At 43.3% G+C, this 24,948-nt stretch overlaps 1 protein-coding gene across 17 annotated transcripts in view; it reads right to left on the reverse strand.

Annotated features, from left to right (window-relative positions):
- ZNF792 (zinc finger protein 792) overlaps positions 1-14,536 on the reverse strand; it is a 32,091-nt gene extending 17,555 nt beyond the window's left edge. For 10 of the 17 annotated variants that reach the window (XR_012328159.1, XR_012328157.1, XR_012328158.1 and 7 more), the window contains exons 1-4: positions 14,155-14,535; positions 3,618-3,744; positions 2,598-2,720; positions 686-1,984 (exon numbers count right to left, since the gene is read on the reverse strand). Coding sequence is in view for 13 of the 17 variants with exons in the window: in XM_073796467.1 (XP_073652568.1) it covers positions 686-1,984; positions 2,598-2,720; positions 3,618-3,744; positions 14,155-14,187 (1,582 nt within the window). In the remaining 4 variants the exon portion in view is untranslated. Of the gene's footprint in view, positions 1-685; positions 1,985-2,597; positions 2,721-3,617; positions 3,745-4,843; positions 12,490-14,154 lie in introns of those variants that run through there. The other 7 variants (XR_004523311.2, XM_033844899.2, XM_073796472.1 and 4 more) reach the window with 6 other exon arrangements.
- Positions 14,537-24,948: the final 10,412 nt, after the last annotated feature.

Genomic DNA, 24,948 nt, shown 5'->3' on the forward strand with positions numbered 1-24,948 from the left:
ATCATGAGCATCATACAAGATAAACAAATGTCCTTGAAAAAGGGAAACCTCTGCAAGCTGCCAGTAGGACCCAGCTCAGGTCTTCATGGCCAAAGATGGGTCATGTCCACAGCTAAACCAGTCACAGGGGGAGGGAATGACATCTTCCCATGGCCTCAGGCTACTCATGATTCCCTCCTGGAAAGAGGAAACAGAGGCCTGTCTTTTGTGAGCACAGGAAAGTGGCTGACGCACACTCTGGAGACCTGCCAGTGGGTAGAACTGAGATGACTTCTACCACAGACATTAGCAGTGAGAAAAACTCTGGCAAAGTTTGTGGTCAGAAAATGCAACCCTGCTCCAGAAAGCTTCCAATATATCTAGCATCCATTGGGAATCTCTCCAGCATAGATATTTGGATGAACAAGGTTCAACTTCTGGCTGACAGCTCCCTCATAAAGACCACTCTCAGAGTTAATCTCTAGTGGGTGCTGTCGTGCAGAAGAAGGAGGGTGCACATTCTCTGAACTCCTTTCTCTGGTGTGAATTTTCTGATGCCGGATGAGGGTAGACCTTTGGCTGAAAGCCTTTTCACATTCATTGCACTTATATGGCTTATCTGGTTTGTGAACTTTCTGGTGCTGCCTCAGATTAGAACTTTGTCTGAAGGTTTTCCCACATTCAAGGCACGCATAAGGCCGCTCACCAGTGTGAAGTCTCCGATGGTTATTGAAGCTGGAGCGTTGGCTAAAGAATTTCCCGCATTCAGGGCACTGATAAGGCCGTTCACCAGTGTGAAGTCTCCGATGGCTATTGAGGCTGGAGCTTTGGCTAAACAGTTTCCCACATTCACTGCACTCATAAGGCCGTTCACCAGTGTGAACTCGCTGATGTTTCATGAGGTCGGAGCTTCGGCTGAAGGCTTTCCCACAAACGCTGCACCCATAGGGTCGTTCACCAGTGTGAACTACCTGATGTTGAACAAGTCCATCAAAGTGGCTAAAGAATTTCCCACATTCATTGCACTTATAAGGTTTTTCTCCAGTGTGAACTCTCCAATGTTTAATAAGGCTGGAGTTGCAGTTGAAGGATTTCCCACACTCGCTGCACTCATGAGCACTTTTACCTGTATGAACCCTCTTATGATGAATGAGATTGGAACGTTGGCTAAAGAATTTCCCACATTCACTGCACTCATAAGGCTTTTCTCCAGTGTGTACCCTCTTATGTTGAATAAGATTGGAGCTTCGGCTAAAGAATTTCCCGCATTCGCTGCACACATGAGGGCTTTCACCACTGTGAACTCTCTGATGTTTGATGAGACTGGACTGCTGGCTAAAGAATGTCCCACATTCACCACACTCATAAGGCTTTCCTCGATTGTGATCTCTCTGGTGTTGAAAGAGGCCAGCGGCGTAGCTGAAGAATATCCCACATTTGCTGCACTCATAAGGCCTTTCTCCAGTGTGGGGCCTCTGCTGAACAAGTGAGGATTTGTCACTGAGAGCGTTCTGAAATTCACTGCGCTTCTTACGGCATTGCATAGTGGGAAAATCCACCACGCCTTCGGAGCTGTGGTGTGGCTCCACTACACGGGGAGTGACCTGGTGCTGGAGAAAACCACATCTGGACACAAAGGCCTTCCCACTCTCCCTCAGTGTGAAAGGTTTCTTTGATGTGTCATCTCTGCAGCTCTTCGCAAGCGAGGCGCTGCTTTCGTTCCTTGCGATAGGCTTGTCCACGTTCTGCTGCATCTGTGGTTGGTGAAGGTTGGCATTGAACTTGAACTCTCTCCTGTATGCCTCACACACATGTGGTTTCTGCCAGGGATGTGTTGCCTGGTGTTCAGCTGGGTGCACAATGTCTTTCAGGTGTAGGCCACACAGGTCACAGGGGTAGCCTTTCTGGGTGGATGGAACCACCTTGGGATTCATGTCCTGTGACACTTCTACAGAAACACTAAGCTCAGCAGGTGACTCCTCACCCTCTGTTCCATGGCAAAAATCTGAAAGTAGAAAAATGCTGGTGACAACCCAATCACAAATGCAAGTCTGATACAGGAATGAGTCCATGGGATTATTGGCAAGATGAAAGGCCTGAGGTCAGGATAAGGAATGGTCTTCTCTAATGTGCTGTGCCTGGTAAGGTCACGAAATAGGGGAGGCCTTACCAGAAGCAAGGACACAAAGATGTGCACAGTATCAGGTGGAAAGGCAAGTCTCCTCCTCACTTCTCTACAAAGGCTTTTCAGGGGAGCCCTGGCTGCTGGTAACCCATGAGGACTGTGCAGAAGGATGTGTTCAGGCCCGGGAAAATCTGATTGCAACTGGCTAGCTGGTGTTCAAGGACTATAAGAGGAAATGTGTACATCGCATGACATATTAAGTGCAGGTCCACATTGGAGAGTGCTGCAGAGGGAGCTGTGGAAACAGTGAGGGACACAGCCAGGGGCCCCAAGTCAAAGCAGAAATGACAAGTAGGCAATGTGTCAAGAACAGGAAAGGAAAGGTAGAAGAGATATAAGGCTTTGGCACCAAAACAACGATGAACACGAGAAAAGTGGCAGGTATGATCTGAAGACAGTAGTGATGTCACATGGTCCCCCATCTCTCACTTACCTGAGCCAGGCCCTCTATATGCCCCTCTTGCCATGGCTGACGTCATGTCCACTCGGTCAGGCACCCAGGGCTCTGCCCCCATCTCCAGCTGGGCAACTACATGAGACCTGAAAGATGTAAGTCCTAAGGGAAAGACAGGACAGGTAAGGGGCCAGCACTTGTCCTGGTGAACTACCCCACAACAGACCACAGGAAAGAAAACAAAATATTACAAAAGGAACACACAAGGGGGGTCTAGCAGGAACATCTCAGTGGTCATAGCAAATAGTAACCACCAGTACCTAGAATTCCTGGCAGTCAGGCCTTAGGAAATGTTAGTTTTAAAGGAAAAGAGCAGAACAGAACTGTCATAGATCTGGACGATCACCCAGGCGGGCAGTGGCTGAGTCAGATGGGATCCACTGGTCTTCCTTCTGGGACCCTTCCCCACAAGGCTTCAGGGCAGCACGTATTGGGGCTGCTTGGGGAGAGCGTGGGACCCTGCACACAGCTGAGCTCTGGAACCCACCGCACATATACCAGAAAGGGGGGAAAGGGGGACTTCCCTGGTGGTGCAGTGGTTAAGAATCCGCCTGCCAATGCAGGGGACATGGGTTTGAGCCCTGGTCCAGGAAGATCCCACATGCCACGGAGCAACTAAGCCAGTGCGCCACAACAACTGAGCCTGCGCTCTAGAGCCTGTGAGCCACAACGACTGAGCCCACGTGCCACAACTATGGAAGCCTGTGTGCCTAGAGCCCGTGCTCCTCAACAAGAGAAGCTACTGCAAGGAGAAGCCTGCACACCTCTATGAAGAGTAACCTCCACTCTCTGCAACTAGAGAAAGCCCGCACACAGCAATGAAGACCCAACGCAGCCAAAAATAAATAAATAAAATAAATAAATTTTTTTTTAAAAAAAAGGTGGGGGGGAAGGAAGCAGTGCCCACGGTCCGGCTGTGGGACGGAAAGAGCCTCTTCTTGGGAAAAGAGGATGGGCAGAGATGAGCTGAGGACACCTGGGTGGGTGTGAAAGCCTTACCCAGTGAGGCTATCAGTGCAAAGTTCTCCAGCATCACATCGCAGTACAGGAGTCTCTGAGCCTCATCAAGGAGTCCCCACTCCTCCTGGGAGAAGTAAATGGTCACGTCCTCAAAGGTCACACAGTCCTGCCATGATGGGGACAGTTCATTCCATGATCAGCTTCTCTCCTCAGGACTCCCTGTCTATCCCCTGTTCACCCTCCTCCCCAGCTTCCCAACTCAGAGGAGATCCCAGGCCCTGGTTCCATGCCTTCTATGACTGCTTTTTCAGCCCACAGCAATGCCAGCAATGCTCTGGGCCTGAAGTGCAGGGCCCCTAGTGTCGTCGATGTCATGCCTTACAGATACAAACAAACATGGGCCCATAATCTCCAGTACCAGGGCCCTGGGGGCAACAGCTCACATGCCCTCCCCACATGCATATCACTCTTTGGACTGTACATTTCCTCAAACCCTGGACCTCACCACTTCATCCCCATTGTTGCTGTACCCCCTCCCCATCCCAGCCCACATCATAGCCATCTCCATGCGTTGTCACTCTTTACATGGTATTGCTGGGGCTCAGGGTAGGCCACCCCAAAATGTGCCTCAATGTCATATTGATTATTTTGAATTAAATTTACTTAAGAAACGGCCAGCACAAGGGGGACACTCCTTTCTGTCTCCCTGAAAGCAAGAAATGAATCTCTCATGTAAAAGTAAATGAATGTCTCATGTAAAAGGGTGTCTTTCTACCTCAATCTGGAGGTAGAAAGACACCCTTATCACCAAAGATAGGGATTTTGGGGACAAGAAGCCTATATAAACAAACTTTGTTACTTCTTTAATTTACTACCTGAAGCCCAAACTCTGTTTAGATTTTTCACTGATTGGGTACCCAAAACCCAAGTTTCTTTGTCTAGTCAATTCCTCACAAATTTATTGTTTTTTTGTCCAAAAAGTATAAAAGCTGCCTGCTTTGGCCACTTCTTAGGTCCCATTTCTATGAGACCTCCATGAGCAGGAATTAAAATTTGTTTCCTTTTCACCTATTAATCTGCCTTGTGTCAATCTGATTATTAGTCCAGCCACAAAATCTCAAAAGAGGGGTAGAGGGGGAAATTTCTCTCTTCCTGACAGTTGGTGAGCCAGGCAGGTGGCTGGCTGGAGCCTGCTTCCCGCCCTGAGGATGCTGTAGAGCCGGGGGCATCGGACAAAGACTGCAGAAGGTAATAAGATTTCTTACCCAGTCGGCCTCCCGGGTCTCTGCCTGCAAGTTCTGGTGGGAGGGAAAGTGGTGAGACTCCCCTTTCTCTGTCTCTAAATTTAGATTAGCAGGAGAAAATATTTGTGGAGCTGGTTAGTTCCTTGTATTAGTGACTTGGGAATCCTCATCCTTCACCTCCCAGAGATGGTCACTGTTTTTCTCTGTCTCTGTCTGTCGTGTTGTTTGTCACGAGGAAGAACCAGAGGGCAGAACACAGGCATAGGCCCTATGAGCCTGCCGTTCAAGCCAGCCTCACACACTGGGGAATTAGCAGTTCTCACCAGACCGGCATCTGTTTAGACAAACTTTGCTCTGGGTTCTTATTTTTTGCTGCGTTGGGTCTTTGTTGCTGTGTGTGGTGGCTTCTCTTGGCATGGCCTCTAGGCGCACAGGCTTCAGTAGTTGTGGTGCACGGGCTTAGTTGCTCCGTGGCATGTGGGATCTTCCTGGACCAGGAATCAAACCCTTGTCCCCTACATTGGTAGGCGGATTCTTAACCTCTGCGCCACCAGGGAAGTCCTGCTCTGGGCTCTTTATTAAAAAAAAAAAAAAAGACGAGGTTTTTTCCTTCCATCTTGTTTTATGTCCTCAGAGCTTGGCTTTGTGTCCAGTGAGAATACTGTCTCTGGTCTCTACCATCCAGAAGGTGCATTTACTGGGGTGCATCTGGTGGCCAAGCTCTTTGTCCGGCCATACCAGCTCTCAGGGGACTTTGTCATTAGGCGTCCCAGTCCATAACGGGCCTCTGTCATCACAACCTTCATTAGTTGTTAGTGCTGGAAAAGTCCCATTCCAGTAGTGCCTGCCGGATACCATAAATTATCGGTTTTATGGCTGGAGGCGCCCCAGATTTCTGTGGAACACTGGAGACACCATTTTCCCTACACCATTCTCACCACCTGTAGCAACAAAGGAGTTCTACCTTCTTAGACTAATTCTGGGAGTGGGCTTTTTGGATCTTGTGAGGGCTATATACTCTTCTTGTGAGATGCCTCTTGCATCTTTGGTTAAGCCATAATAAAACACTTATTGGCTTCAGTCACTATGTGAAAATATAAGATCCTACTTGTCAATGGCCAGATGATAGATCCTTTAAATTGGCTATATTTAAAAGGAAAAAAACAATTGAGAGCTCTCATAATAAACAGCTGTCATACTGGTACTTATGGGAGGACCAAATTCTCTATAAAAAGAAAAAAAAGGTATAATGACTAGTCTTAGAGAATCCCTTATTAAGATTAAAAAAAACAGAAATTAGACTTAAAAATCCAACATAAATTCTCCTTCTTAAAAATCACCCCATCTTCTCAGCAATTTCCCAGGCTCTCCTACAAATAATCAGAAAATAAATGGGCTGGAGGCCAATATTTAAGAGTTTATAGAAACAACTGTCTTTGTCTTACAAAGCTTGTCTTATGAAGCTCTACAAAACCAGAAGTACAACTCTAGAAACAAGTCAAAGCCCATCGAACTTTACTCGTCCCAAGGTCTCACCTAGTCCTCTCAAAATGCTTGCAGATATTATAGTAGATCAGGATATTGGCGCAAACTTGTCCTGTACTTAAGAGAAACATTTACTAATAATTACCCGAAGACCTATGATAATAGACAAGTATACTCCAAAACATATTTTCTTTCTCTGTCCCTTCAAGTTATGTCATGTATTTGAATGTAAACACAGCCCACAGAGCCTGACCCTGAGCCTGGACTAATTCAATCAGTAAAACCTGAAATTAAAAGAAAAAAGAGAGAGAGGCTTTTTCAAACACCCACTGTTAAAAGGACTTTCTTGCTCAATCTCTATTAAGTCACAGGCTCCCTAGAATTGCTTGTCAACGGCAAATACAGATCTTAAAAGTCTTCTACACAAATAATAAAAGACTAGCTAGCTGAGCAAATAACCTAATTCATTCCAACTGTTACTGATAAACTAGTGAGTTTTCTATTGTGCCTGATTCATGACTAAAGTTTTAAAATAAGAACTATGAGATCACTGGTTGAGTTTATCTCTATGTCCATATGTGTATGTTACCTCTGGATGGCACTGCCAAAATTAATCTGTAAAAGAGCTCTATTTAATTGGCTTAAATAAAGACTTTTTTTATATAAAAAGTCTCAAATATGTAATAAAAAATAACCCAAACGTTTCTCATAATCTTTAGTAAATAAAAGCTGCTTGTTGGTTAAATTAATACAGATATATCTTCAGAGTTACCTGAAGGTATATCCTCAGATAATCTTAAGGAAATAAAAGCTACTTGTTGGTTAAATTAATACAGGTATATCTTCAGAGTTAGCATTAAATGTAATGTAGATAAACAACCTTTGTTCTACCTGGGTGTACTAGTCAAACGGGATAATGTTGTCTCTTTTGCAGTTTGTCAGCAAACAAACAAACAAGATAATGAGTAACTGCTTTAATGTCTCATGAAATTTTCATGAGTAATCTGATTGTTAAAAATAAATTGAACAGATATAAATGTGATGAGTTTTTAGGTGAACTTTTAGACAATAATTGTTTTATGATATGTCCATTTAAATAGTTTCCTAAATCTGTTTGGTAATTTATACCCTTAGAGTTTTGCTACGTTATCTTAAACGATGGGAATTAACTGGATGTCTAAATCATTTCCAAATACGATAAAGTATTGAAACATTAGTTTCTAAACAAGTCTAAGTTTACACCTACTTGTTGGCTCTTGATACAGAGAAACTAAGTATGTTCGGCTCTAGTAAATATATCTTGTGCTTTATTGGAAGATTGTGCTATGAAATATCATGTTTCTAGAAATTATAAAACGTATTTATGTTTGTCACACCACAAAATGTTAATAAAGTTCACAATTGTTTACTTCTTTGTTTTCAATAGGATTCCAATTAATATATGTTAATTAAAGCTGCAGATATAATAAGGGATAAGAAAAGGTATGGAGACATTTTTATTAAGGAAGAAGAAAGTGATTTTGTCCTAAAGCTGGTTAGTTCTAAATGGGAAAGAAAACAAGGGACAAACTAAAATGGACAATTTTAAGTTTGTGAATAAAGGATTCTTTGGAAAGGAATTTTATGTGTGGTCATGACGGAACAAGATTAGAATGAATTTAATTATGTAAATAAGTTTTAATATCAAAGTAAACTGGTACAAAATTGGAATTTGTTTTTCTCTCTGTTAAAAGAACAAAGTTTTTTTGGTTGTTTGTTTTTGTTTTCTATTGGTCTGCTCTTGATAATAAGAGATTATGAAAGGTTTTTCTTTACCTTTAAGTAATGTGCCTAGAAAAAAACAAAGATCTTCTGTCTTGTCAAAGTAATTACTTATGTTCTATGTCTTTATCAGGTCTTTGATTCAGTAAGTAAACCCAGTCCTATTGCTATTAAAAGACCTGAATTTTGCTCAGAACTATATAACCTTCTATATTTGCCTAAGAAGTCTTTAATTATTACTTTGGTTAAGTGGATAACGAAGCATTGCTTCACAGCGACCTATTTAAGTCAAATATTTTTTGATATTTTTGACAAACTTCTCCCAAATCAAATTCTAAATGAAAACTTTTTGACTTAGAACTAACATTGAGACGTGAGATATTTCAGGGGCCCTCTGAAATACCCTCAAAGATTTATTCTCTCTCCTTATAAAAAGATATTAAACTAATTAGGTGTATTTAATATGTTAAATTATATGGAAACTGTTGTCACATAAGAAGTCATGTTAAGTCTCCTTTATATTGTGTCTGTATAGGTATGTATTCCAAGTGTTCCAGAAATTATGTGAAATTTCTGAAGTCATATATGTCCTGGCATAAAATGTTATCTGTCATCAGAATGGAGACTCATACTAAAGGGATTGAACCCAGGTATCAGGGAAATGCACTGACTGTCATGCAAAGGCAGCAGCAACAGAATCTGTAAAGACTGTGGCACATGAAGATAAAATCCATTCCGCTTCTGCAAAAAACCTGACCCCTTATTGCCAGATTTTGCCATTCTGATGTCCTTGTACCATGGCAACAGTCTACTTCTGAATAAGAGAAATTAAAATGGGTAAACAATAGCTGTAAATTAAATGAACAGTCGGGGCTATGGGAAACCCAAGATGGCTACTTGGTTCTTCCCAGCTCCCTGGCAAACCTCATTTTTTTTTTTTTCTTGCATCCCTTCACCCACCATAGTGTCTTTAAGATGCATTTAAATAGACATTGGCAGGAAGATTTCTATAAAATTGCAAAAGCAGTCTACCAGCAATGTCTGACCTGTCAAGTCCATAACCCTGGGGAAAAACAATTTTTGTCCCCAGAAGCCTCAGACATTTTCTCTCTGGACTCTTTGAGCACCTGTAGCTGTACTTCATTCAACTGCCACTACGTATGGGTTATCAGAATGTTTTTATTATTACATGTATGTTTTCCGGATGGATTGAAGCCCTCCCTTGCTACAAAGCTGATGCCCTCACAAGGGCAAAGAATCGGTTTTTAAAAATGTGTTTTCCATTTGGGTATACCTTCCACAATCTCCAGTGATCAAGGCATCCACCTTATGGGGCAAATCACATGAGCCTTAAGAAAAAACCTCACAAACTTCATGGAAGTATCACTGTTGCTCTCATCCTCAATCATCAGGCAAAGTTGACAGAACTAACGGAAGAACTGGACTCAGAGCAGAACAAGAATTAATTACATGGGATTGAATGAACTGATGAATATGATTATAATTTTTGTGACTTTTTGTTTAAAATATTACTGATTTTTTAACCTTTTGTTTTCCAAATACAAGGAAGTTTTTTTTAAAAGATTTACAGCAATTTGGTAAATTATACCTTTGTAAGCAAAAATGAAACATTTATCTTTTTCCCCCTACCTGATCTCTCCAGAATTCAGAAACTCTCTGTGAGTATTATTTTCTTAGCAATACAGTTACTTGCATAAGTTCAATAAGAATCTGTTCTCTTCATAATAGGACACAATTAGAAACACTGGTTATCTTGCCACGGCTTTGACTGGAAAGTCATATTTGAGAGAGACACATGTAGACTCAGATATGACCAGACAGCTTGAAGGAACTAAGATTGCCTTTACTTTAAAATTATTATTATTTTTTTTTCTTTTTGGCTGTGCGGCTTGCGGGATCTTAGTTCCCTGACCAGGGACTGAACCCGCGCCCTAGGCAATGAAAGCGAGGAGTCCTAACCACTGGACCACCGGGGAATTCCCAAAATTGACTTTATGGGCCAATCAAAGCCTTTGGAAAAGCATCCTGGTACCTTGCTAACAGGGTTCCCAGCGCCTTACCACGTGAGTAAGGACGGTCACTTCTGACAGGCACAGGAACCTCAGGATATTTGGGGGATCTCAAGAGAGGAATTCACCCAATTCTACAGGTATCACAGGCAAGTCTGATGATAAGTCTGACGTGGCTTCCTGGCCTCGAGAGGCTATTAAGAGTTCAATCTGGAAATTCCTTATGAAAAGTTCCAGCAAAGCAGATTCAGAAGAGCCTATATGGCTAAGCCCTATTCTTGCTGGACCTGTATAAATAATCAGGCCGAGTTCATGGAATCTAGACTTACTCTGCAAACAAATTCGTCTTAATTTGGCTATCTTTGGTAGAAATGAGAGTGATTTTAGAGAACAAAATTATGTTTCAATAGAAACTGTAATGCACACTTGTATATATGATTCTAGTGCTATTAGTTTTCATTGAGGCTTTGTCATCTACCTGAAAACTGGTCTGGATCCTGAATTATTCTAGTTTCCTCCAATATCTGGCTACAATTCTTTAATGTTTCCAATTTTTTCTCACCCTTCTGAGCTGGAATCACTGAGAACTAAAACTGAGTGTGGAATCATTGAGTTGGAATCATTGAGAACTAAAATTGCCCTTTTCCTGAAGCCCTGCAAATTGAAGCTAAACGACTTGATAAACTTCAGAGAAATTGCCACCACGGCTCACATTTAAACTATCCTCGTGCCTTTTACTATATGAGCCACTCAGAAAGTTTTCCTGAACACCTGGTGACATCAGAGACATTTCAAACTGCAAAAGCTGCTTCAACCCTGACATCTAGAAATCTTCTTGACTGACTGCATCCTGGTCTATAAACTGGTTGATAATCTGCTCTGATCATTAACCTTTGTTTTTCTTTTGATTCCCTAGAAATGTCTCCTATTAAATACTTGACTGCTTGCACCATAGGCCTAGCTTTGGGAGCTCCCCCTGCATCACTGCCTCCTAAAATAAGGTATAACTGTTGAACTGAACTAATCTGTTCTCAGAACTAAGAAAATGGTTCAATGAACCGTAGGACTCCACTAACCCATTCTCTCTCTCCACAGAGGACGATTCAGAGGAGGGAACTGTCAGACCCGAGGTAGGCCTCCCCTAAATGTTTCTCAATGGCATATTGATTGTTTTGAATTAAAGTTACCAAAGAAACAGACAACGCAAGGGACACTCCGACCCTCCTTTCTGTCTCCCTGAAAACAGGAAATAAATTTCTCACGCAAAAAGTGCACTCCCTGCATCTGGACATAAAAAACATCCTTATTTGGACTTCCCTGGTGGTCCAGTGGTTAGGACTCCGCGCTCCCCATGCAGGGGGCCCGGGTTCCATCCCTGGTCAGGGAACTAGATCCTGCATGCATGCAGCAACTAAGAGCCCGCATGCAGCAACTAAGACCCGGCGCAGCCAAATAAATAAATAAATGAACATTAAAAAAAAAAAAAAGAACACCCTTATTGCCAAAGATAGGGAATTTGGGCCAAGAAACCTACGTAAATAAAACCTGTTACTTCTTTAATTTACTACCTGAAACCCGAACTTTGCTTAGCTTCTTCATTAATTGGGCACCCAAAACCTAAGTTTCTTTGTCCAGTCAGTTCCGCACAAATGTATTGTTTCCTTGTCTAATAAGTATAAAAGCTGCCTGCTGTGGCCACTTTTTAGGTCCCATTTCTGTGAGACCTTCATGTGCATTAAAATTCGTTTTTCTCCTGTTAATATTACTTTTATTATTAGTCCAGCCACAAGAACTCAAAGGAAGGGTAGAGGAGGAAGCTGCCCCCTCCCTGGCAGTCCGGAGAATTCTTGGCAAATACAGCCATGATCCCATCCTGCCCCCAGACCTTCTGTGGCCCCCACTGCCAAGGGCAACATCCACCCTTGATGTGAAGGCCTCCCCACTCGGCCCCGTTCTTGGCTTCAATCCAAGCCACCCAGGACTACATCAGATGCCCTTGGCCCTTTTCTTCTGTCCCTTCATCAGTCACTCATTCAAAAGCCAACCGCTCCGGTCCTCCTACCCACCACCCACCAGGGTCTAACGGCTCTCTCATCTTGCCCCATTTGCCCCTGAGTTGATTCCCCAGGCCGACTGAAAATCCCCAGGCCCCCTCAAGGGTCCACAAAGCCCTGGTGAGAACGAAGATGGCCGAATGAGCACCAGCCCAGGCCTCACTGAAAAATGACCTCCAGTACTATGAAGTCTCAGCCCCCCTTCTCATACCTACGCCCCCAGGAAAATTTGGCCACCTGCCAGACCCACCTTTCCCTACACACAGCCCCCTGCCCAACCACCACCATGAACACTAACTCTCCCTCATCTGTCTTTATGATGCCAAACAAGCCAGCAAGATACCCCGTTCTCAGGCCCCACCCTCCCCCTTCCCCCTAACATCACTGCCACCATGACCCGAAGTTTCACCCTCCTAAATCCGACACACCCTTGCCCACACACCAGATGCCACATCTTGGTTGTTTCTTTTTTTGTTTTCTTTCTTTTTTTTTTCTGGCCACGCCGCACGGCTTGTGGGATCTTAGTTCCCCGACCAGGGATCAAACCCGCCCCCCACCCCCCTGCAGTGGAAGCGTGGCGTCTTAACTACTGGACTTCCAGGGAAGTCCTTTGATGTTTCTAACTGTGAAAATAAAGACCTACCAAATGAGAACAGCAAAGGCTAATTACTCTGAGTTTGCTATAGAAAGAGAGTCAACCGCTTATGCGCTGGCACAGACTCAGAGGCAGGCAGAGGAGCGGGAAAGCTTTAGAAGTGGAAAAAAAGAGAAGGCTTCAGGTACGCCCTGTTGGCATGGGGAAGCTGTGGGCAGGCTAACTAGGCGCAGGGCATCCTATGTGGTTGGTTAGGGGTGCATATTTGGCTTTCCCTGGTTGGTCCTCTGTTGGAAGTAGGAACAAAAACCAGAGGAGTTGTCAGCTATTAAGCCCTGGTCTTTGGGGGCCAATTGTTACAGAAGTTACTGTTTAACTTTCTGGATTGTCACTAGAGATGGCAATCTGGCTTCCTGCGAGGCTAACTTTCAGCAGGATGGCTTCCTGGGTTGTTTATTGTAGATGAGAGGGTTGGTTGCCTGGACAGATTGCTGCAGGTTGTGGGTCAGAGTTCTATTTTATATATAGTCTTTCAATTGTCCCTTTGTATATTTGCTGTCTCATAACCTAAACTAAGTCTCCCCAGAACACCATAACTGTGTGTCTGGCTCCTCAACCTTCAACTTCACGCAGGGGTCCCTGGAACATCAGAGTTCAACGTGGCCAAAACCTAACTTCTTCTGTTTCCACTGAAAATTCCTCCTACAGCCAACTTCCCCTTCTCAGTTGACGGTTCATCCATCCTTCCAGCTGCTAAAACCCAAAACCATCACGTCACCTATTTTCTTTGTCAGCCTCCACATCAGAAAATCTGGTCAGACTAGCGTAAAAGACACACCTAGAATCCAGTCGCTCCTTCGGCCTCCAGCCACCTGCCCTAGTCACGTGGGCTGCAGTACCGCAACAGCCTACTCCTTGCTCTCCCTGCCTTCACCCTCAGCCCGCAGTCAATTTTCCACTCAGCATCCATAGGGCCCTGCTAAGACCGAAGTCAGATCATCTTCCTCCTCTGCTCTGAACCTTCTGTGGCTCCCAACACTCTCAGTAGAGAGCCCCAGCTCCCCACCCCGCCATTCCAGGGCTGACCTCAGCCCACCTGCTCTCTGAACACTCCCAGGTCAATCAGGCATTTGCAAGTGCTGGTTCCCGTGCCTAGGAAACCCTTTCCCACCTCATCCCACTAGAGTTTAGAAATGGGAACTGCTCTCTGTAATCCGTGGCCTGGATTCAGGACCCTAGGCTGGGAGGGACTGCTCGCCCTCTCAAACCCTCGGAGACCCGGGACTCAAAAGCAGAAAGATGAAAAAGAAGTGAAGTCGTAGGGCATCGCCCATCTTTGATACCCCGGCGCCGGGCACGTGAGGGTGGGGGGCTGAGCGGCTGAGGGCCTGAAGCCCATCCACTCACCTTCGCCGGGTCCATCAGCGCTGCCGCCGCCATCGCAGCCCGTGGACGCAGGGGCCCTAAGAGGCGGGCGACCGAGGCGGGTATCGCGGGCTCAGCCTAGCACCGCCTCGCCTTGCCCGGGGCGAGGTGGCACTTCAGTCTCCCCGGGGTCAAGGGCACCCAGAGCCCGATGCCACCGCTGGGGCCGCGGAGACCCGGCGGGACCCTGGCGGACACCGCGTCCCAGGGGCTCACGACTAGTTCAAAGGCGCGGAGGAGGGTCCTGGCCTCCCTGTCCTTCCCCGCCCGCTTCGGAAAACCAGCTGGGAAGAGCGGTACTGGCCCAGCCCCGGGCCCACGGCTCGGGGCGCACCGGCCCGGGGAAATGACTTGCTGCGCTGAAACGCAGGAAGTTCCGGCCCCCACCTCCTCGGCCCTAAGAAACGACACTCCCCGGGGCTGTCATTGGCCCAGCGCCAGCCGGTGACGCACCGGCACAGCCTAATAGACCGTGTTTTCTGTCCTGCATCCGGCCAGGCTGGTCGGGGGCGGCGGGGGAGAGGCGGGAGGGAGGCAGGCGGGGCAGGAGAGCGGACCTTGCTGGTTGACATTGGCCGAGCTGCACCGCGAGCTGCACCTCCTTAAGGGGCTGTCCCCAGGCCTCTGGGGCCAAGTCCCGCCCGCCCTCAGAGGTCTGTAATATGAGACCCCCTGGTACCTGTGTGGGCGTAGCTGGCCCCTTTACCTCTCAGGCTCCCGAGGACCCTAATTCACATGGAAAAATGAAGCTAATATCTAATTTACGGGTTCTTTGTGTACTAACATTAAATGTTGCTCTAATTCAGTGCATCTCAAACCCGTAACGTCAGCATCACCTGGGAATTTGTTTAAAATGCAAGTTCTCAGGCAATAGCCTAAACCTAGACACTTAGAAATCATCCTGGGGGTGGGACCCAGCCTTCTGTGTGTCAACAAGCCTTCCGGGGGATTCCAGTTTAAGGAAAAGGGACTCTCATTAACATTCAGTAAATAAAATGGGGGAAATAAGGGCTTCCCTGGTGGCGCAGTGGTTGAGAGTCCGCCTGCCGATTCAGGGGACACGGGTTCGTGCCCCGGTCCGGGAAGATCCCACATGCCACGGAGCGGCTGGGTCCGTGAGTCATGGCCGATGAGCCTGCGCGTCCGGAGCCTGTGCTCCGCAACGGGAGAGGCCACAACAGTGAGAGGCCCGCATACCGCAAAAAAAAAAGGGAGAAATAACACTATATATCTCAAGGTAGGTAACAGGGCCTAGCACACAGTTTCTGCATAGCTAAGGAATAATTTCAGTGAGCCCAGACTTGCATCTTCCCATGCATAGAAAGACACTGAAATCATTAACTTAAGATGTCTGGGGACTTCACTGGTGGTCCAGTGGCTAAGGCTCTGTGCTCCCAATGCAGGGGGCCCGGGTTCCACCCCTGGTCAGAGAACTAGATCCCACATGCCGCCTCTAAAAGAGCCTGCATGCTGCAACTAAGGCCTGGTGCAGCCAAAGAAATAAATAAAATTTTTTTTTTAAAAAAAGATGTCTTTTTTTTGTGATTAGCAGTAATCTTTTGATGTTTGACTACTATATATATATATATATATTTTTTTTTTTTTTTTTCTGTAAAAATTTGTCTCTATCTTGGCTCCAACATTACCTCTTCTGAACAGTTCCTCAGAGCTCTCTGAGAGGCCGCCTTCCCGGGCTATAGTCCTCGGTAATGCCCCAAATATAACATAATTCTTCAATTTTAAGTGGTGCATTTTTTTCAGTCGACACTCCAAGCTCATTTACATGGTACAAATTAAATGTAAGGGAAGCTTGGTGAACAGAAAGAGAAAAAAGGATTGGTGAGAATATAACCAGTTTCAAGAACAATTTGTTAACCCATTTCCTACTCCTACCCAGTCAATACTCTCAGCCTCTCTCTTATATGACAACCCAAACCCCATCTAGTCACTGGTTCAATCTCAGTCTTAGTATTTACGCTCCCAACCTAACCTAAGGCCAGGAGATTATAAACAAAATAAGTTATCTGTCATCTCTCATTCCCAATACATAGCTGTGGTTCCGGGACACAGTGAAAGGACCTATTCAAACCACTGAAGGAATTACTACTCTGGTGCTCCAAGGAAAAAGGACGACCCTGCCTGAAAAAGTGTCAGCGTTACACCCCCTACCGGACTCTTACTCGCCCTCCCCACCATGTTGTGATGGTTACGAAATTCCTGAGCCCACCTGGGTGACGCCCACCTGGGCAGCAGGACCTGTCCCAAATAAGGAAAGGCATCTGCCCTGTCCCACTCCCACCCTATAGAAGGAAGGTATATGTGCCTCGACCAATCAGTAAACGAAATTTTCACCTCAGACCATTCCTTTGTTTTCTGGCTATAAAAACTGATCAATAGCACATGTTTGGGCTCGACTCTCCCAGACTATTAGGAAGTCAGCCTGTTCTGGCAGCGACCCTTCCCTCTAATAAATTCTGTCTTCTTTACATTCTGCCTTATGTCTGGAAATTCTTTTCCAACCCGTGTTCAGACCACAACAACTACCAACCTAGATTTCTATACAGAGTCAAAGCATCTTTCAAGAATTTTCCATTTTTATGAAATAAGATTATTTCAAGCCAAAAAAAAAAGGAAAATTAATCTGCAGAAAATGCAATTCTAAAGATTGTATTTAAGAACAATGAAAAGTGATTCCAGGTGAAAGCTCTGTATTTCTAGGAATGAGGATCTGAGAGAGGAGTGTATCTGATTAATACAGCTATTCATTATCTGTATGAAACATGAATAATATTTCCTTGTGGAGATAGAATGATGGGATTACCATGTGTCAGAGAGGAAGAAATTTATCTCTACTCTTTTAGGTTCTTCTGACTCATCTAAGAATTAAATTGACATGAGACAGATTAACAGGAGAAAATCAAACAAGGCTTAGTATCATGTATACATGGGAGAGACCCAAAAAAATTGAGTAACTCACCAAAATGGCTGAAACCCTCACCTTAAATAACATCTTCAGCTAACGACAAAAGAGGAGGGCTTCCCTGGTGGTGCAGTGGTTAAGAATCCGCCTGCCAATGCAGGGGACATGGGTTTGAGCCCTGGTCTAGGAAGATCCCACATGCCACGGAGCAACTAAGCCTGTGTGCCACAACTACTGAGCCTGCGCTCTAGAGCCCACGAGCCACAACTACTGAGCCCACGTGCCACAACTACTGAAGCCCACGTGCCTAAAGCCTGAGCTCCGCAACAAGAGAAGCCATGGCAATGAGAAGTCCGCCCACCACAACGAAGAGTAGCCCCCGCTTTCTGCAGCTAGAGGAAGCCTGTGCACAGCAACGAATACCAAATGCAGCCAAAAATAAATAAATTTTTAAAAATCCCATTAAAAAAAAAAAAGATCAAAGCAGATGTTGAGAGTAGGAAGAGTCAGTTATGGGAGGTTACCAGGAATAGCAAAGTAAACAAGGGTGATTGTGATGCACATTTAAATCTCCACCGGATAAGAGTTTCTAGAGATTTGCTCATCCTTCTCTTCCAGGGAGACATGAATGGAGATTTCCCTTACAAATGGAAATGTTTGTTACACGAAGGCAACTCCTACTTTGTCTTCAGAGCCCTTCTCCTGTCTGTTTCTCAGAAAATAACCAGCTTAAAACAATATGCTGGGACTTCCCTGGCGGTCCAGTGGCTAAGACTCCATGCTTCCACAGGTTTGATCCCTGGCAGGGAACTAGAATCCTGAGCGAACTAGAATCGAACTAGCATGCTGGCCCGGCCCGGCTCAAAAAAAAAAGTGCCAAAGAGACATAATTTAGGGTGGCAAATCCTGCTCCCCTACACATGCATACCAGAAAAGTCATAGAAATTGAAATGAGACAAAGTGATTAATATTCCAAGTCCCTTTTATTGTCCAGGAGGAAGGTAAAAATATTTATAACTGTAACAGGGAAGAACCAAATCTGACTACCTGTTAGATCTGTTTCTTTTACTTTAACCTTTGCTTTCCACTACTTTTGTTCACTAAAAGGATACTGTCTGTGCATAATGGCCTGCCTCAGGGAGCCCTGCCCCTCTGCCTGAATGTTAAACCAAAGTGCCTCTGTTCAGGGAAACATCTGGACCTTGTCCACCTGTGGATGGCTACAAGAAAGAAGAAATTAACACATCCCCTCCCGGAGGCTGGCCATTCCAGGTGATATTTGCAAAACGTTCCGCCTTTTTACTTTACTTCCTCATCTCCTCCCCCTCTCTGTGCTATAAAAAAAACCTGGCATCCAAACTCTGATAAGATGGTTATTTTGAAACTTTACTCTGCCATCTTCTCAGTCTGCCGGCTTTCCAAATAAAGTCATACTCCTTGCCTCAGTACCTCGTCTCTGATTTATTGGCCTGTCATGAGGCGAGCTTAGCAAGCTTGTACTCAGTAACATAACTCTGTAATTTTAATAAAGTTCAATTTATCAGTTTTTTTCTTTCACTGATTGTGTCTTTGGTATTGTATATAAAAAGTCATAGCCAAACATAAGGTCATTTAAATTTCCTGTGCTATCTTCTAGGAATTTTTTAGTTTTGCATTTTTAATTTATATCTGGATCCATTTTGAGGAACTTTTGTGGATGGTGTAAAGACCTTACTTCTTTTTTTTTGTATGTGGATGCCCAGTTGTTCCAGCACCCATTTGTTGAAAAGATTATCCTTGCTCTATTGAATTGTCTTTGCTCATTTGTCAAAGACAAGTTGACTAAATTTGTATGAGTCCATTTCTGAGCTCTCTATTCTGTTCCATGACCTATTTGTCTATTCTTTTGCCACACTGCCTTGATTACTGTAGCTTTATAGTAAGTCTTGAAATCAAATAGTGTTAGTCTTCCAATTTATTTTTCTCCTTCAATATTAGGTTGGTTATTCTGGGTCTTTTGCCTCTCCATATAAATGTTAGAATCAGTTTGTTGATATTTACAAAATAACTTCCTGGGATTTTTAAAATTTTTATTGGAATTGCCTTGAATCTGAAACAGGAGGGAAGGGGGCATGGTACAAACTCTAAAAGTATGACATAGCCCTTGAGGGTATGACATAAACTGGTTAGAACCCACCAGGTTCAAGATGGATGAAGATTCGACTTCTAGTGGGCATTGAGCCTAATTATATGCTCATCATAATACATTAACATGATAAATGACACACCCACCAGCACCTTGACAATTTCAAGGCTGACCATAAGAGGTCAAAAAGTGGGTGGTGGCCCAATTCCTGGAAATCCCTGCCCCTTCTCCCAGAGAGTTAGAATAATCCTCCCACTCATTAGCCTATGAAATTACCCAGCCCATAGAAACTAACCACCCCCATATTTCAGGGCCTCTCACCTAAGATGGCCCACACTCTGTCTGTGGAGTATGTTCCTCCCAAAGCCATTCTCGCCTTTTGAGATGGACCATATTCTGTCTCTGGAATATGTATCTCTCTAAATAAATCCACTTCTTACCTATCACCTTGTCTCTCACTGAATTCTTTCTGTGATGAGACATAAAGAACCTGAGCTTCATTAAGTCCTGAGACCAGGTGCGATCTCAATTAGAACACAGTGGATTCAAGCCCCAATCTGAGTTATGTGGTTTCAAATCTATATATCAAGTTGGGAAGAACTGAAATCTTGACAAAATTGAGTCTTCCCATCCATGAACATGGAATATCTCTGCATTTGTTTATTTCTTCTTTGATTTCTTTCATCAGAGTTTCATAGTTTTCCTCATATAGATTTTGTACATATTTTGTTTGATTTATATTTTAATATATTTCATTTTCTTGGTGCTAATGTAAATGGTATTGTATTTTAATTTCAAATTCCAATTGTTCATTTCTAGTATATAGGAAAGCAACTGATTTTTGTATATTTTGTGTATTAACCACGTGCCTTGCTATATTGCTTATTAGATCCAGGAGGTTTTTTGTTTGTTTGTTTTGAGAGGGTTTTGGGGTCAGTTCTTTAGGATTTCTACATAAGCAAACATGTAATCTGTGAACAAAGTGTTATTTCTTCCTTCTTAATCTGTATACCTTTTATTTCCTTTTCACATCTTACTGCATTATCTAGGACATCCAGTACGATGTTAAATAGGAATGATGTGAGGGGACATCCTTGTCTTGTTCCTGTCTTAGTGGGAAAGAATCTAGTTTCTCACTATTAGTAAGATGTTAGCTATAGGTTTTTAAAATGTTATTTATCAAATTGAGGAAGTTCCCCTCTATTCCTAGATTGCTGAGATTTTTAAAATCATGAATGGATGTTAGATTTTTATCAAATGCATTTTCTTTGCATCTATTGATATGATCATGTGATTTTTCTTCTTTAATCTGTTGATGAGATTGATTACCTTCATTAATTTTCCAGTGGTGAACCAGCAGTGTATGACCCACTTGACCATGGTGTATAATTCTTTTTATATATTGTTACATTCCATTTAATAATGTTTTGAGAAATTTTATATCTGTGTTCATAGTAAGTATTGGTCTACAACTGGTCTTGTAATGTCTTTGTCTGGTTTTGACATTAAGGAAATGCTAGCCTCTTAGAATGGCTTAGGAGATATTCCCTCTACCTCTGTCTAATGGAATAAATTTTAGAGAATTGGTATAATTTCTTCCTTAAATGTTTGGTAGAATTCACCAGTGAACCCATCTGGACCTGGTTTTTATTATTGTTGTTTTTTCTGTTTTGAAAAGTTATTAATTATTGATTCAATTTCTTTAATGGATATAGGTCTAATTGAGTTATCTAATTTACATGTGTGAGTTTTGGAAGATTATGTCTTTCAAGAAATTGGCCCATTTCATCTAGGTTATCAAATCTGTGATAGAGTTGTTCATCATATTCCTTTATTATTCTTTTAATGACCATGGGATCAGTAGTGAATAGTCTCTCCTTTATTTCTGATATTAGTAATTTGTGTCTTTCTCTTTTTTAGTCTGTTAATTCTGATGGGCTGAATTGTGTTCCCTTGCACACAAAATTCATATGTTGACGCTCTAGACCCCAAAGCGGCTGTATTGAGAGATAGGGCCCTTAGGAAGGTAATTAAGGTTAAATGAGGTCATAAGGGTGGAGCCCTAACCTGATAGGATCAGTGTTCATATTAGAAGAGAAAGAGACACCAGAGATAACTTTCTTTCCACATGCACAGGGAAGAAATACCACGTGAGAAAACAGCAAGAAGGAAGCCATCTACAAGCCAGGAAGAGAGGTCTCACCAGAAATCAACTCTGATAGCACTTTGATCTTGGACTTCTAGCCTCCAGAGCTGTGAGAAAATTAATTTCTGTTGTTTAGGTCACCTACTCTGTTCTTTTGGTATGGCAACATGAGCAGACTAATACAGTTTGCCTGGCTAGAATTTTATCAATTTTATTAATCTTTTCAAAGCGTCAGCTTTTAGTTTTGTTGATTTTGTCTACTAATTTTCTGTTTTCAGTTTTACTGATTTCTGCTCTAATTTTTTTTTCTTCTGCTTACTTTGATTTGATTTGTTCTTTTTTCCCCCTAAGGTGGAAGCTATACTGACTTTTAAATATTTCTTTTTGTCTAATGTATAAATTCAATGCTATAAATTGTTAACAACTGCTTTTAAGCACTGCTCTCAATGCATCCCACAAATTTTGGTAAGCTATATTTTTGTTTTCATTTAGTTCAAAATATATTTTAGTTTCTCTTGAGATACCCTTGCTATCTACATGTTATTTAAAACTGCATTGTTTAATCTCTAAATATTTGAGAATTTTCCAACTATGTTTCTGTTATTGGCTTCTAGTTTAATTCTATTGTGGTCTGAAGGCATACGTTGTATGATTTCTATTCTTTTAAATTTTTAAGCTCTGCTTTATGGCCCAGGATGTGGTCTATCTTGGTTGTATGTGAGCTTGAAAAGAATGTGTACTCTACTCATGGTTTTTTTTTTAGGATTATCATGGTTTATTTCATTATCAGTCTTATAAGTTGCTGAGGTTGGGCAAAGCCAGGATAGTTGATAGTGTGTACCTCTAATTCTGATGTGTGTCTTCCAACACCACCAAGCAATTCGCCAGTTCTCAGCAGACTCTGATTTGATGTCCTACAAATTTAACTCAATTCTGACACTATCTACCTGGAGATAGCATCAGATCCCACAGGTTAAGGGTTCAGATCCACAAGACTGCCCCCACTTCAGGCACCAATTTGCGTGTCCAAATTGTCCCCTGTGCTTCTGACCAACTGACTATAAATCAGAAGTTACTACAACCGGGCTTCCCTGGTGGCGCAGTGGTTGAGAGTCCGCCTGCCGATGCAGGGGACACGGGCTCGTGCCCCGGTCGGGGAGGATCCCACATCCAGCAGAGCGCCTAGGCTCGTGAGCCATGGTCACTGAGCCTGCACGTCTGGAGCCTGTGCTCCACAACGGGAGAGGCCACAACAGTGCGAGCCCCGTGTACCACAAAAAAAAAAAAAAAAAAAAAAAAGCAGTTACTACAACCCCCTACTTGGATTTGATCCTCTGTTAGACTGGCTCACAGAGCTCAAGGAGACATTTACTTATGTGTACCAGTTTATTACAAAGGCTATTAGGATACGGATGAAAAGCCAGTTGAAGGGATACATAGGGTGAGGTTTGGAAAGGTCCCAAGTGCAGGAGCTTCTGTCCCCATGATATGCTGTCCCCATGGATGAGGTCACCAAATTCAACTTAGAATTTCATTATATCTTGTTGTTCAAGAGTTTTTATAGAGTTTAATCTGTACCCTCCAACCACTACCACTTTCCCTTCCCAGAGGCTGATGGAGCTGAAAGTTCCAACCTTAAATCACTTGGTCTTTTTTGGTGATGGTCCCATCCTAAGCCTATCTAGGGACCTTACCCTAAGTCACCTCATTAACATAAACTGAGGTGTGCTCAAAAGGGTCTCTATGGGGCTTCCCTGGTGGCGCAGTGGTTGAGAGTCCGCCTGCCAATGCAGGGGACACGGGTTCGTGTCCCCATCCAGGAAGATCCTACATGCCGCAGAGCGGCTGGGCCCGTGAGCCATGGCCGCTGAGGCTACGCGTCCGGAGCCTGTGCTCCGCAACGGGAGAGGCCACAACAGTGAGAGGCCTGCGTACCGGAAAAAAAAAAAAAAAAAAAAGGTCTCTATGAATAACAAAGACATTTCTATCACTCAGGAAATACCAAGGGCTTTGGGAGATTTTTTCAGGAACCAGAGACAAAGACCAAATATATTTCTTGTTATACCATAGCACATTCGATATGATGTGGGGAAAATGACATTTTACCTCAATTCTCTTTTTCCCCAAATCCCATTAACCCAGTCTAATCATGAGAAAATCATGAGATAAATTCTCATAGAGGCACCTCCTACAATATACCTGACCAGTACTACTCAAAACTGTCAAGGTTATCAAAAACAAGGAAAGTGAGACACTGTCATGGCTAAGAAGAGCTTAGGGAGACATGACAACTAAATGTAATATGGCATCCTGAATGGGAGTCTGATACATAAGAGGTGCATTAGATTAAAAACTCAGGAAATCTGAGTAAACTATAGGCTTCAGTTAACAATAATGTATCAATATTGGCTCATTCATTGTAACAAACGTACCAGATAATGTAAGATGTTATGTGTGTAGGGAAGAAGTATAGAGGAAACTTCTGTACTATCTGCTCATTTTTTTTTCTGTAAATCTAAAATTATTCTAGGGATGTCCCTGGTGGCACAGTGGTTGAGACTCCGTGCTCCCAATGCAGGGGGCCTGGGTTCGATCCCTGGTCAGGGAACTAGATCCCACATCATGCTGCAACTAAGAGTTCACATGCCACAACTAAGGAGCCATAACTAAGGATCCTGCCTGCTGCAACTAAGACCCAGCACAACCAAATAAATAAATAAACGTTAAAAATAAAATAAAATAATTCTAAAAAACATAAAGTCTATTATTAATAAAAAATAAATCAGGGCTCTCTTGGAGTTTACAGGAGTGCTGTGGACAGAGGATATTCCAAGAAAAGTGTAGGGGTGGAGGATCTGATCTACAGTACTGTTGTTTGCGGGTGGGGGAGTTTGGACTTGCAGATATGAACCCTTTCAATGAGGTTCAAGGTTAATCTTTGATAATGCCATTTCCAGAGAACCAGATCTCCAATTTCTATATGTGGAGTAGTTTCGATGGGAGGACAGGAGGAAAAACAACATTAATCTGGTGATGAGTATGGATAAATTGGTAAGTGATAAATATGGGTAAATTGATAAGTTAATGAGTTCATTTTAATAGTAGAGAATGTCTGAACTGACCAAATTGGAATCTTCTACAGCCCATGACATGTATGGAATTCTCATGGGTCTTCCAGTAATTATCTCATAGAGGAAGAGTTGATGTGGCCTTGTTGGTGAAGATAGAGAGTTATCGAAGCCAGGTAAAACCTTGGACCATGGAAGCCAGGTTCCTCTGAGAGTTTTGCAGTTTTAGATGTCTTTTTTTCCAGTTAAAAATTTTTTTTTCCTTAAAATATGCAATTTTAGATTTAAGAGTCCACTTGCACACTCAACAGACAGGGCAAGAGGAATTCCCAGGTGGAGAAAAATCATTCTAACAGAAATTCATCAACAGTAGTAATGGTGGTCCTCTTACATGGGAAGGCTTTGATCCAATGAGAGACATGTGAATAATGATAAGGATATATTTATAACCATAAGATATAGGGAGTTAATAAAATCTAATTGCCAATAGAGAAAGAGTCCTGCCCGAGGTGGCTCT

The sequence above is a fragment of the Tursiops truncatus genome, chromosome 19, assembly GCF_011762595.2.
Source record: "Tursiops truncatus isolate mTurTru1 chromosome 19, mTurTru1.mat.Y, whole genome shotgun sequence".
Taxonomy (NCBI): domain Eukaryota; kingdom Metazoa; phylum Chordata; class Mammalia; order Artiodactyla; family Delphinidae; genus Tursiops; species Tursiops truncatus.